This window comes from Micromys minutus (genome assembly GCF_963924665.1).
Source record: "Micromys minutus genome assembly, chromosome: 4".
NCBI classification, from domain to species: Eukaryota; Metazoa; Chordata; class Mammalia; order Rodentia; family Muridae; genus Micromys; species Micromys minutus.
The window spans coordinates 75,857,859-75,873,384 of record NC_137973.1 but is presented as its reverse complement, the minus strand read 5'-3'; the positions used below and the strand labels follow the sequence as shown (position 1 = coordinate 75,873,384).

Here is a 15,526-nt window from a genome sequence, read left to right as displayed (position 1 = left end):
TGGTGCTTTTGCACAGCAAATTTTATATAAACACCCAGAAAGAAATATATGATCATGACATTTCAGAAAAATGGATAGAGCTGGTAAGAATTATGTAAGCAAGTATCTCAGAATAATAAAGATAAATTGTCTCCTGGTTTCTCTCAGTGGTCAGCTCTGTTTTAATAGAATATGATATAATTAATATAATATACAATAACATAATATAGTATGTTTCTCAAATACTCCTTACTGCTTCAAATTGAACTTCCATTAACCATTATTTACTTTGAATCTCAACTACTCTATGCAGCAGTTTTCAAAATGACTGAAGCAATTATGTGTGCATAGCTTCTCTGTTTTCTTGCTCTTCATTCATTCTTTAATAAAACACATCCCATTAAGGTCATTAACAAATGTGTCATTGTATTCAGAAGTCATTTTTGTGCTTCTGAATCCGTGGCTTTGATAAAGAAGTGAGTGGCCACAAGGTCACAAGACTCCTCAGCTTCCTCTCGGTTCCCTGTGTTTGTGAAGCAAGGGCAGGATCTCCTAACATCCTCAGAGAGTTTGGCATAACATGGCACCAGGGATTACACCCACAGTTACGCTCTCCTTTCTCACCCTACTTTCAAAAAATCAGAACCACATTTCCCGGAAACAATTCAACAATATAATTTGATTAGAGATTGGTCAAATGATTGGTCGGCTTGATGTTTTTTTTTTTTTACCAAGAATAGACACATAATATAGACTATATTAGAGAAAGATGTTTGGCTTGGTTTGGTTGCTTGTTTTGTTAATGTTAGGGGCAAAATAATATAATTCTAAAACACTGAACTCAGTCTTCATTCATAACCTTACACATTACTGTCTTAGTGTAAGAAATGCATCTTACAGGAGATCCAGGGACACAGGCCTGGAGAGAAGGTGTTCCAAGTAGCCAGGGTACAGAGAGATCTCTGCTGAGCGTGGAAAGTGCGCCCCCTTCCCCCCACTTGGTTCAGGGAACCAGTAACCCAGCATTGGGCTGTTCCCAGCTGGAAGCCTTCGGGTGCAGAACAGACACTCAGAAAATCAGCCACCAGAAACAGCAGAGATCCTGGGACACAGGCCTGGTGAGAAGGCATTCCGAGTAGCCAGGGAGCAGGAGATCCAGGGACACAGGCCAGGTACAAGGGAGAGGCGAGAACCAATCACTGACAACAAGACCACATATAAACACAAACAACAAGATGGAAAGAGGAAAGCAAAAGAACGTACCCCAGGGAAACAAAGACAACCTGGCAACACCAGAACCCAGCTCTCCCATCACAGCAAACAGCAGAATGCCAAACACTCCAGAAAAAGAAGACTCAGACCCGAAATCATACCTCAAGATGATGATAGAGATCATTAAACAAGAATGGGAGGAAAAGCATGAAGAATTCGAACCTTCTAAAGAGGAAACAAGAAAAACACTCAAAGAACTCAAAGCACTAGAGGAAAACAGAACCAAAGTGATGAAGGAATGGAAGAAGGAATTTAAAATAAAAATGGACACAAAAAAGAAAACACTAAAAGAGACGACCATGGAGGTAGAAAACATAAAAAAGAAATTAGGAGTCACAGATGCAAGCATTTCCAACAGAATATAAGAAATGGAAGAGAGAATCTCGGGGACCGAAGACAACATTGAAAACATAGACAAGACAGTCAGAGAAGATGTAAAAACCAAAATCTCCTAACCCAAAATGTCCAGGAGATCCAGGACACAATGAGAAGGCTAAACCTAAGGATAACAGGAATAGAAGAGGGCAAAGAATATCAACTAAGAGGCACAGTAAATATCTTCAAAAATATCGTAGAAGAAAACTTTCCTACCCTTAAGAATGAGATGACCATGAGCATAAAACAAGCCTACAAAACTCCAAATAGGTTAGACCAGAAAATAAATTCCTCTCAACACATAATAGTCAAAACACCAAGTGCCCAAAGCAAAGAAAGAATACTAAAAGCATTAAGGGAAAAAGCTCATGTAACATATAAAGACACACCAATCAGAATCACACCCGACTTCTCAACAGAGACTATGAAAGCTAGAAGAGCCTGGACAGACATTATGCACACCCTAAGAGAGCACAAGTGTCAGCCCAAGCTGCTATAACCAAAAAACTCTCAATCACCATAGAAGAAGAGACTAAGATATCCCAAGACAAAACTAAATTTACACATTATCTGACCACAAGCAAAGCACTACAATGAATTATAGGTGGAAAACCGAATACAATGAGGGGAATTACATCCTAGTAAAATACAAGAAAACTCCTAAGCAAGAAAACCAAAAGAAGAAAGACATACAGGCACAATTCAAACTCCAAAAGCAAAAAGAGCTAGAAACAACAACCACTATTCATTAATATCTGTTAACATAAATGGACTCAATTAAACAATAAAAAGATATAGGCTATCAGACTGGATATATAAACAAAACACAGCATTTTGCTGCATACAGGAAACTCATCTCAGAGACAAAGACAGACACTATCTCAGAGTAAAAGTTTGGGAAAAAAAAACTTCCAAGCAAATGGCCCCAAGAAGCAAGCTGGAGTGGCCATTCTAATATCGAATAAAGTAGATTTTCAACCAAAAGTTATGAAAACAGATAAGGAAGGTCACTTTTTACTCATTACAGGGGAAATTTGTCAGGAGGAACTCTCAATCCTTAACATATATGCTCCAAATACAAAAGCAACAATATTCATAAAAGAAACTCTACTAAAGCTCAAAAAATACATTGTGCCCCACACAATAATAGTGGGAGACCTCAATACCCTACTCTCACCAATGGACAGATCATGGAAACAAAAACTGAACAAGGACACTGTAAAACTAGGAGAGGTTATGAACCAACTGAAATTAATAAATATCTACAGAACATATCACCCTAAAAAATAGAATACACCTTCTTCTCAGCACCTCATGGCACCTTCTTGAAAACTGACCACATAATTGGTCACAAAACAAGTCTCAATAGATATAAGAAGATTGAAATACTCCCATGCATTCTTTCAGATCACCATGAACTGAGGCTTGTCTTTAATAACAACAAAGACAACAAAAAGTCCATATACACATTAAACAATGCTCTACTAAACAATAGCAGGGTCAAAGAAGAAATAAAGAAAGAAATTAAGGATTTTCTAGAATTGAATGAAAACGAAAACACAACAAATCCAAACCTATGGGATGCAATGAAAGAAGTACTGAGAGGAAAAGTCACAGCTCTGAGTGCTTCCAAAAAGAAACTAGAGAAAACATACACTAGCAACCTGACAGCACAGTTGAGAGCTCTAGAACAAAATGAAGCAGATACACCCAAGAGTAGTAGTCAGCAAGAAATAATCAAACTTAGGGCAGAATTAGACAAAATAGAAACAAAAAGAACCATCCAAAGAATCACCAACGCCAAAAGCTCGTTCTTTGAGAAAATTAACAAGATTGATAAACCCTTAGCCAGACTAACTAGAGGGCAAAGAAAGAGTATCCAAATTAACAAAATCAGAAAGGAAAGTGGAGAAATAACAACTGAAACTGAGGAAATTCAAGAATCATCAGATCCTACTATAAAAGCCTATACTCAACAAAGCTGGAAAATCTGGAGGAAATGGATGAATTCCTAGACAGATACCAGATACTAAGGTTAAACCAGGACCAGGTAAGCCATCTAAATAAGCCCATAACACCTAAAGAAATAGAAGCAGTTATCAAAAGCCTCCCAACCAAAAAAAAAAAAAAAAAAAAAGCCCAGGTCCAGATGGGTTCAGTGCAGAATTTTATCAGACATTTATTGATGATATAATACCAATACTCTCCAAACTATTCCACAAAATAAAATCAGATGGAACACTACCTAACTCATTTTTTAAGGCTACAATAATCCCTGTTCTGAAACCACACAAAAGCCCTACAAAGAAAGAGAACTTCAGACCAATCTCATGTATGAACATTGATGCAAAAATACTCAAAAAAAACTTTGCAAACAGAAACCAAGAACACATCAAAATGGTCATTCACCATCACCAAGTAGGCTTCATCCTTGGGATGCAGGGATGGATTAATATACAGAAATCCATCAATGTAACCCACCATATAAACAAACTCAAAGAAAAAAATAACCACACGATCATCTCACTAGATGCTGAGAAATCATTTGACAAAATTCAACACCCCTTCATGTTAATAGTCTTGGAAGGAACAGGAATCCAAGGCCCATACCTAAACATAATAAGACAATATACACCATATCAATGGCTAACATCAAACTTAATGGTGGGAAACATGAAACAATCCCACTAAAATCAGGGACTAGACAAGGCTGCCCACTCTCCCCCGACCAATTCAACATAATATTGAAAGTCCTGGCCGGAGCAATTAGAGAGCAAAATGAAATTAAAGGGATACAAATTGGAAAGGAAGAAGTAAAAATATTTCCAGATGACATGATAGTGTTCTTAAGTGACCCAAAAAATTCCACCAGAGAACTTCTTCAGCTGATAAACAAGTTCAGCAAAGAGGCTGACTATAAAATTAACTCAAACAAATCATTACCCTTCCTCTACTCAAAGGACAAACATGTGGAAAAAGAAATTAGAGAAAAGATACCCTTCACAATAGTCACAAAAAATATCAAATAACTTGGAGTGATCCTAACTAAGCAAGTGAAAGACCTGTATGACAAGAACTTCAAACCTATAAAGAAGGAAATCGAGGTAGGTCTCAAAAAATGGAAAAATCTCCCATGTTCATGGATTGGAAGGATCAACATTGTAAAAATGGCCATCTTACCAAAAGCAATCTACAGATTCAATGCAATCCACATCAAAATACCAACTCAATTCTTCATTGAGTTAGAAAGAGCAATGTGTAATTTCATCTGGAATAACAAAAGACCTAGAATAGCGAAATCCATTCTCAACATCAGGAAAACATCTGCGTGAATCACTATCCCTGACCTCAAGCTATATTACAAGGCAATTGTGCTAAAAACCGCATGGTACTGGTACAGAGATAGGCACATGGATCAATGGAATAGAATAAAAGATGCAGAAATGAACCCACACATATATGGTATTCTGATTTTTGAAAAAGAAGCTGTAAACATTCAGTGGAAAAAGGACAGCATCTTCAACAATTGGTGTTGGTCCAACTGGCACTCAGCATGAAAATAGACCCTTTCTTATTTCCTTGTACAAAGCTCAAGTGCAAGTGGATCAAAGATCTCCACATAAACCAGGTACACTGAAATTTTAGAAGAGAACTTAGGGAAAACCTTAGAACACATAGGCACAGGAGAAAATTTCCTGAACAGAACACCAATGGCTCATGCTCTAATGTCAAATACCGACAAATGGGTCTTAATGAGATTGCAAAGTTTCTGTAAAGGTAAGGACACTGTCAAGCAAAGAAAACAGCATCCAACAGATTGGGAAAAGATCTTTACCAACCCCACATGCAAGAGAGGCCAATTATCCAAGGTATACAAATAACTCAAGAAGTTAGACACCAGATTATCAAACAACCCTATTAAAAAGTGAGGTACATTTTTTCTCCTGGACGCCTGGGCTGAGGACACGATGTCGGGCGCCTCCCGCCGACTGCTCTGGGCTGCCACCTGCCTTGCCGCGCTCTGCGTGTCGGCTGCGCAGCAGAACGGCAGCGAAGTTTCAAACGTGACTGACACGCCGACCATGACCAGCAAAGTGGTCCCGACGACGCTCACGCCCACCAAGCCGCCAGAAACCTGTGAGAACTTCACCAGCTGTGATTCCTGTGTTAATGCCACCATTACTAATAATATTACCTGCTTTTGGATATATTGCCAAGAAGAAAATAAGACCCATTGTTCAAATGAAGTAAGTAATTGTACCCTGGTGAACAGCACTGAATGTTCTGTAACTCCTATCATTCCAGTGCCAACCAGTTCTACAGCTAAACCCACAACTCAGCCTTCCTCTCCTACTACACCTACTCCCTCAGTTGTCACATCAGGTACAGCAAACACCACCCTGACTCCAACCTCACAGCCAGAGCAGAAGTCCACTTTTGATGCAGCCAGCTTCATTGGAGGGATCGTCCTTGTCCTGGGTGTGCAGGCTGTAATTTTCTTTCTCTATAAGTTCTGTAAATCTAAAGAACAAAATTACCATACTCTGTAAACAGACCCATTAAATTAATGTGGACTGTCAGTTAACTTGTGTAACTCAATGAAACCAAAATATTCAACAAGTCCCACATGGAAGACGCTGTTCCAGGATCTTTACATTTCCAAAGGATGCATACAGGATATTTTGGAGCATTATCCTTGAAGAAAAGTCAGTTAAACCTTTTTGCTCAACAGGAATATTTAAAATATTCTGCATGAATCCATGTGGCTGTCGTCTTTTGTTTAAAATGGCTGCTGCTGTGGGATTGTGTTCTTTCCTCTGACATGCCAAATGTAACTTCCTGTAAGTTGTGGAAAGTGCTGTTCTATGCAGGCGGCTTCTGACTCTGCAGTTTAAATGTAGTCCTCTAGAAACCTGAAGTCTGTTAGTTCATTTTAACTCCAGATGTAACTTAGGGCCAGAATGGCGGAGAGTGCCAAATGACCACCCGTCAGGCAGATTGAGGGCCATCTCTTCAAGCAGAGATTACATTTATTTAGTACTAAATTATCCCTAGAGTAAAATTTTGTGCTTGATAAGTTGTATTTTATAGATTGGAAATAAGATGCCACACGGGGCATTCCAGATTTAGAATAAGGAAAGGATACACAGACATTAATATGCAACAGGTCTTGTTCATAAAGTACCATATTAGGAAATCAGAACAGTGCCTTAAGACAGACCGAGATGTCGGCAAAACGGAAAATGTGTTCACACTGGGAGGCAAAGCTTGGTCTAAGAATGTAACTTGGTGTGAGCAGCAGAAACCTGCATTTAGATAACATACTGTTAATATTTAATTAAAAAACATTGTTTTTTCCAGGGCTGAGAAATAAAATAGAAGCTAAAAAATAATTCTAAGCTGAAAGGATTCCTTATATCAAACCATCTAACATTTTTCTTAGGGCTGTTGAATAGGCGTAAAATTGATTTATCTTTCTTTGTACACAATGTATCCAAATATTAGTATACCTTAAGGATTCCCACCAGGTTTTCCCGAAAAGTATCTTACATGAGATATGAATGAAGTAGTTGTGGATAGAATCATTTTCTAGTTCTTTAAATGAGACAATCAGTTTGTTTCCTAATAGATGTGACCTGTGTAACTTAAAAGCCTGAGGGTTTGAAAGAGATTGCTGTAGACTTCCAGTGATGATACCCTGGCTGAACAGGCTTTTTCTTTGGCCTTTACTACTTTTCTTCCTTCTTGGTTTCAGTTCCCATGTGCTATAATCATGCATACTTTTATTTCAGTAGCTTCTGTAAAGCACTAGGTTTTTAGTTTGGGGGTTACTTCTTCCTTGCCTCCAGCACTGCACTAGTCTAGAGGCTGTAATTGGAAATAGGCTTTTGGTTTCCTACATCATTGAAGTTTTTGTGTGTTCGTTTCTTTCCAGTAGCAGAGTTTAGCACTTGGTTTTCAGGGTTTTATAATAGAAACGGCAGGTTGATGTGGGTTGGTTCATAAAGTGAAACTTATGAAGTCTCGATTTCCTTGTCACCTGCTGGTACAGCTGAAGTTTGTTTTACTTGCACATTTGTACATATATCTAATGTTTAAGTGCCTTACTTGTTTAAACTCTGGCTTCAAAGATTTTGGGGGAAAGATAGGTTTACCTCACAGTTACGTTTTCATTATAATAGTCTAGGTTCCTCACAAAAATCTATTTCAGTGCTGTGGCTGTTAGTTTTAAGTGAGTGCTAATGTTTTGAAAGTACATAGAGTTTCCATTCCTTTACAAAGGTGGCAGAATTGGTTTAATTGTCATTTGCTTCCATGTGACTCCTTGTCCCATATAAATGTCAGCATATGTAGCAAGTTTAATGAGAATGTAACTTAATTTGAAGCTCCTGTAGTTTTGAGCACCGCTCTAACAGTAGGAAGTTAGTGACATTTTGCAAGTCTCAACATAAGCTCTTGCCACAGAATTCACAGCTGCCCTGACTCTCTCCCATCTTTGTTTAGCAAGGTAGTATTTTGAGCATTAATGATTTTGGGTTTTTAATCCAGAAGGTAATAGAAACCTTTTCAGAGTTTTCATCTGATTTGTCCTGAGGATCTAGTTCTATCACATACCTTGTTTAACCTTCCCTCTATTTGCTGCACAAGCAGACACTGCTGTACTTAGAAATTTCTATTTGAGTTCATTAAAAAACTACAAAACTAATATGTATGTGTACCAAACTGATTTAAAATAAACGTGTTTATTAGTCAAAAAAAAAAGTGAGGTACAGAGCTAAACAAAAAGTTCTAAATTGAGGAATATCCAATGGCTGAGAAGCATATAAGGAAGTGCTTGACATCATTAGTCATCAGGGAAATGCAAATCAAAAAAAAAACCTGAGATTCCACCTCACACCAGTCAGATTGGCCAAGATCCAAAACTCAGATGACAACAGATGCTGGTGAGGTTGCAGAGAAAGAGGAACACTTCTCCACTGTTGGTGGGGTTGCAAACTAATACAACCACTCTGGAAATCAATCTGGTGATACCTCAGAAAATTGGACATAGTACTACCTGAAGACCCAGCTATTCCACTTTTGGGCATATACCCCAGAGACACTTTAATACACAACAAAGATATATGCACCACAATGTTCATAGCAGCTCTATTATAATAGCCAGAAGCTGGAAAGAACACAGATGTCCTTCAGAAGATGAATGGATACAAAAATTGTGGTACATTTACACAATGGAATACTACTCAGCCACCAGAAACAATGACTTAACCAAATTCTTAAGAAAATGGCTGCATCTAGAGACTATCATCCTGAGTGAGATAACCCAGTCACAAAAGAACAGACATAATATGCAGTCACTGATAGTGGGAAGCTAACCCGAGAGGCTCACATTGCCCCAGAAACAACTCACAGACTTTATGAAGTCCAAGAAAAAAACGAAACAAAACAAAACAAAAAAAATAGTCATGCTCAATCCTTACCCACCAAGAACACATTGACAAATTCCGGGTTGTACCCTGTATTACATGTACTGTCTGCTCATTGTAAAAAAAAAAAAAAAAAACTTTACACATTAAGAAAACTTTGACTATTTCCAGGTTGTATCTTGTTTTACATGTACTTTTTGCTCATTGTTACTGGCGGGATCTTTATCACACTATCAAACCTTTAAAGAAAAAAAACAAGTACTGACAAAAATGTATTGTATAATTTTATGCAAAAATGCTTAAAATCTGTACATTTATCTTTGATATCCAAAAGCTATGCTTATACCTAAACCAAACAAAGGCACAACAAAGAAAGAGAAATTCAGATCAATTTCTCTCATGAATATCGATGCAATAATACTCAATAAAATTCTTGCAAATCAAATTCAAGAACATATCAAACAATCATCCAACATGACCAAGTAGGTTTTATCCCAGGGATGCAAGATGGTTAAATATACCGAAATTCATCAATGAAATTTACCATATAAACAAACTCAAAGGAAAAAAATAAGTACATGATCCTCTCACTAGATGCAGAGAAAGCATTTGACAAAAGTCAACACACCTTCATGTTAAAAGTTTTGGAAAGAACAGGAATCCAAGGCCCATACCTAATCACAGTAAAAGCAATGTACAACAAACCAGTAGTCAACATCAAACTAAATGGAGAGAAACTTGAAGCAATCTCATAAAAATCAGGGACTACACAAGGATGCCCACTTTCACCCTACCTATTCAATATAGGACTGGAAGTCCTGGTGAGAACAATTAGACAACAAAAAGAAGTAAAAGGAATTCACATTGATAAGGAAGAAGTCAAAATATCACTATTTGCAGAAGATATGATAGTATATTTAAGTGACCCCAAAAGTTCCAACAGAGATATTAAAATCACCAAACTTCTGCATGTTTGCTTTAAGTTGCCTTTTGGCCATAATTGATTAGCCCATTGCCTGTGTGTTCACAGGTATACAATGAAACGCAGAACAACCTTAGCCCAGCTTGTAGCATGTTTTCTATTGATAATGTACCATTGTTCATCTTTCAGAAAGAAGGGAGTGTCTGCGGCTAGTCAAGCAGCATTTGAACTTAGGCTCATTATGAAAGACACTTGGTTCTTTGTGTAGTTCCAGGTGGAGGTCAGCATTAGATCTTGTCAAGGATGGGCCAGTGAAAAAGAAACATTAATACATCTGCTTACAGTCACAGAAACTGTATCACTGATTCACACAGAAAAAGGTAGCTCTTGTGTCCATTTATAGAACTCTGTGACCAGGCTCACAAATTTCATAGAAGTCCCTCTACTTACCTCAGATCCCCTCCAGCATTGCCTAATCCTGGGTCAGCTAAGTCATTTCTTCAGTATGTCATGACAAGGAGTTTAAGAGTGTCCTTAAAAATGTTCTCAGAAATATAATGTTTCAAGTGTAGCCTACATAGGAGCAAAGGTCCCATTTCTGAGTTTGTCTTGGAGGACAGCCAGAATATTTATCAGTGTATTTTCAGAACCATCGATGAGGGAAAGTTTGAATGAGTAAGGAAAAGGGTCCAGTCTGCCATTCTGTTCAGAAGATGGTGGGATGGGAAAGACATGAGAGCAGGATGGAGGAATGGGATCTCACTGAGGAAAGGAAAACTGTTCAACAACAAAAATAGACCAAAGGGGTTCCAAATGGATTGACACTGCAGGACTAATAGAATTGGTTAAGTAGGTAAGAAAAACAAGCTTGTGGGATGGGGAATATGGCTGATCCCCCAAGGAATATAAGGCAGAGCCCAGCAGTACAATTTGTCTTTGGATCTTTATTTTACATCTCAAGGATAAGATAAAGTAAAAGGAGGCATAGGAACCTCTGCCTGGGAGAAACTCACCAACGGTCCCCATAGGCTGGGAGCCACTTTCTATCTAAGAATAGAGATGCAGAAGGCACAACCAGAGAGAGACTGCATCTCCCCGTGATGTGCGTTCTATGCCTTGGTCACACACACTTCCCCTTCAGAGCATGGCTGTCTCCCCAGCTTCACTCTGAGATGTAATCTGTAGCTGTTAGGTTCAGGTTACAGAGCTGGAGAAGGCTGACCATGGAGGCTGGTCAAGATCGATCACAAAGCCCGAGTCACTGCAGTGTCCTAGTCAGATCTGCTGAAGCTGGAGTGGGCACTAGACACACTAAGAAGGTGTGGACCTCTCTGCAGGCAAGATCCCTGCCTTGTGGAGAAAGTGAGAGATGGACCCGAGAAAAGAAATAAAACCTGAAATGTGGGTGTTCCTGTACCCCTTTTCTAATATGGCAGGAGCTTGACGTGGTCAAGGAACTGGAAGTGTAAGGCAGGAGTGAAAGCTGGTCAGGCTGAAGGTGTGGGCACTTAAGGAATTACACTCAAGTTAATGAATCTCCAAGCTGGCTAATTATAAAATTACTTTGAAGGCCTATCAAACATCTGTATGGATTTTTACTTATAATCGTGATAATTTTGTTGTTTGGAACATTCCAATATGTTCTATAAGATTCTACAGGAGATGCTGAAGTGTCTAGACCAATGAAAAAATTCAGAAGGCCAAAATTGTCCTTTGTATATGGTCTGCTTATCTCTGAGAAAGAATCTAGTCAGTTCTATAAAACAGAGTTGAAGTAACATGTGACTTTGAACATGTAGTGTTCAAAAAGAATGGGTGATAATATTAAATTATTTCCACTTATAGGCAAAGAAATGAGAGAATTTAAAAACATTTAAAATAATTATAATAACATTAGGGAAAAAAAGGTATTAGGAGGTGGCTAGATAGCCTCGTCAGTGAAGAGATTGCCCAACAAGCATGAGAACCTAAGTTTGATCCCCAGAAACTCATATTTTAAAAACAGAAGCTGCAAATAGGATTTTTTAGCTCCATTTATGTACCTGTGAAATTCATAATTCATACTTTCATATCTCAGCTGGGTAGACATGCCGCTTTCTCAGTGTCCACTCGTCATGTCAATGACATCAACCTGTTTCTATCTCCCAGGAACTGTGAACAACTATGACCATCAATACGTGGGAATATCAAGAGCAGGACATGGGAGTCCTGTGGATATCTGCCCAGAAGGGACGTCACTGGGTCGTGTGGTAGCCCCATCCCAGGGTTCTAAGGAACTTCCACACCAATTTCCATAATAGCTCTACAAGTTTTATCTCCTACCTGTATGTCTTCACACTCAAAACATATGAAGAGTAGGTGACTCTGGCCTTTCTTTATATGAACAGTCTAAGAAACACTGCATGATCATGGGGGGTTTGTGGCTCTAGTTCACAAAACTGATGGCATCACACAGATGTTGCAAGATAACACTTAACTGTTAGCACCTGGGCTTTATGATAAATATGTTTTACTTGGGATATTCTATTAATTGCTGCATATATATATGCATATGTGAACATATGTATAAATGATTAGAGATGGATATAAGAGTTAAGTCATAACTAACAATAAATGTGAAACTGTCTTTGATTGAGATCAATCACCTCTAGAATCTTACAGGGTCTACTACTCAAATTCACTGACAGGGCCAAATTATGACAATATAAATTTATTCTCATAGTGCTTTTTCTTCCCCTTTAGGTAAAGTTATATCATGTGTCAATGACTGACTCTAAACCTTATACCTCCATTCCTACATATTCAGATTACAGACCAACATCTCTATGTCCAAATTTTTCTATTGTTTCCAATCTAGTCTGTGTATATCTGACAATAACTGCACAGGTGATGTTCCTCGCCCAGCACTGCAGGTCTACATTGGAATTCACATTGTTTTCCTAAGAGAATTTGTCTTCCTGAAATGTTATTACACCTCTGCTTAATTGCCTCCCTCTAGGATGAAGTTCTAACTCCTCCCTCTGCTACTAGAGCCCTAGACCCCATAGCCAACTAATCTAATTCTACCCCTCCTATTGCTGCAAGACACTGAATATCCAACTTGCAAACCTTATCTGCAATCAGATTTCCTTATCTCTTGCCAGAGTTCAATTTATTTTTCACCTATATCTAAAACCATATATTTTAATATCTAAAGGTACCACATACATACATATTAAAATATATATGTATACATTAAATATGTGTTTATAGTCTTGAATTCAGAGCTATAGTCACAAGTGAGGTAAATATCAAAGAAGAAAAATACTCTTCAGAGAGACAGGGACTGGAGCACAGACTCTGCTTTCCACAGAGAGAATATCTGCGTTGATGAGGGGCACCTGTGCATGCTGGAATGAAAGACTGATCCCAAAGGCTAGAATAATTTTTTGCTGCATGTCAATCCCCTTCACAGAACTTTGGCTCTGTATTTAACAAGACAAAAGTCTGGTAGCTGATCTAAAAAGAAAAACAACAAAACAAAACAAAACAAAACAAAACCTCATGAGCTTTAGCACTCAAAATATTTTTCATCATACACAGAGATCTAATGTTCAAGCTATTAGATACTAGATATGAGCACAAACTGCGCAGCACTGAAACTTGTTCCTGACACAGCCTGACATTTGATAAAACAAAGGTCAGTCTGTATTTGTCTAATGAATGTGCTTATGTGCATTCCTGGATATATATCTACAGTAGGAAGTTGCTTGTAGACATCAAATAAAGGCAACTGACTCTCCAAAACTGTAGTTATACACAGCTGGGAACTGAACATTGGACCTCGGAAAAAGCAGCACATGCTTTTAATCAACAAACTATTTCTCCAGTCCCATGAACCTCAACCACTGAGTCACAGTGAACAGAAATAATTTAATGATGCCCACTTTACTTATATCCCTGTCTGTCCGTCCCTCCCCCTCCCTACAGCTGATTTCCACTCTAGCACATGGACAAAGCAATCATACACCAAACCCTTAAAACTGAGGCCAGAGAGACTATTCTTTAAGTTGTTTCCAAGGTGTTTTGATCACACACATGCAAACACGGTAATTTATACATTAGTGTTGATAAAACTTCAGGAGTAGGTGTCCAGGTGTCACAGCAGATGACCAAATAAGAAAATGAGGCATATGTAATATTGAGGGGTATACACCATTAAAAAAGAAGAATATCATATTATTTGAGGGAGACTGCTGGAATCCGAGATCACCGTAATAAGCAAAACAAGCCAAACTAGGAAACACAACCATTATACAGGTAGAACCAAAGGATAAATACATAAGAGCAAAATGGAATCTATAGAGGAATAGATTGGACCAGCCATGGAGGAGAGAGTTCAGTTTTGGTACTAGGGCTAATGTGCCCTTAATGTCTTACAGACCTTTGTGAATATGTCATGATAAATGCATGATTTTAAACAGGCAGTACATACTGATTAGAATTCAGGTTCTAACACAGACAAAATGAGACATTTTATTCTTTTATTTTATTATATTTTTAATTTTTTTCAACTTCATTAAAAAAACAAAGATACATGTACAGATTTTTGAAAGCATATATGCATAAAAGTATATGGATACATTTTTGTCAGTACTTGATTTTTTTAAAGCTTTGATAGTATGCATTGAAATCTTACTAGTTACAATGGGCATAAAGTACATGCAAAACAAAAGGTAACGTAGAAATACTCAAGCTTTTCTTGGTTTGTAAAGATTAAACATAATGATTTTTAAATACCAAAAATTGCCACAAGTCTATATTCTTAGCTCTGGAATTATTGATGATTTAAGGTTTAGGTGTACCCCACTCTGAGAGGGTGCTATACACTTATTTTTTTTTTTCTAAGAAGCACTGAGGCTTTCAAATTTGGCCTTTCTTTTTTTTTTAAACAACTTTATTTTACAAAACAAAGATAAATGTACAGATTTTAAACATTTTTTGCTTAAAATTATACATTTTTGTCAGTACTTTTTTTCAGATTTTAACATAATTTTTACATAAAACTATATGAATATATTTTTTAGTCAGTACTTGATTTTTTTCAAGGTTTGATTGCATGCCTTGAAAACTTAATAGTTACAATGAGCTAGAGTACATGTAAAATAAAATGTAACATGGAAATAGTAAAAGTTTTCTTGTTTTGTAAATATTTTTTTGTTTTGTTTTGTTTTCTTTATTTCTTGGACTTCATACAGTCTGTGAGTTGTTTCTGGGGGAGTGCAAGCCTCTGGGGTTAGCATGCCACTATCAGTGACTGCATATTATGTCTGTTCTTTTGTGACTGGGTTATCTCACTCAGGATGATATTCTCTAGATGCAGCCATTTTCTTAAGAATTTGGTTAAGTCATTGTTTCTGGTGGCTGAGTAGTATTCCATTGTGTACATGTACCACAATTTTTGTATCCATTCATCTTCTGAAGGACATCTGGGTTCCTTCCAGCTTCTGGCTATTATAATAGAGCTGCTATGAACATTGTGGTGCATATATCTTTGTTGTGTATTAAAGTG

The 15,526-nt window shown here is 37.6% G+C and overlaps 1 protein-coding gene across 1 annotated transcript; it reads left to right on the top strand.

Moving 5' to 3' along the window:
* Positions 1-5,594: 5,594 nt before the first annotated feature.
* On the top strand, positions 5,595-6,718 carry LOC308419433 (sialomucin core protein 24-like; the record flags this gene model as incomplete). The annotated part of the gene is made up of 1 exon (XM_080915159.1): positions 5,595-6,718. One exon carries the CDS (start codon positions 5,595-5,597, stop codon positions 6,174-6,176), a length of 582 nt encoding a protein of 193 aa, XP_080771285.1. The 3' UTR covers positions 6,177-6,718.
* Positions 6,719-15,526: the final 8,808 nt, after the last annotated feature.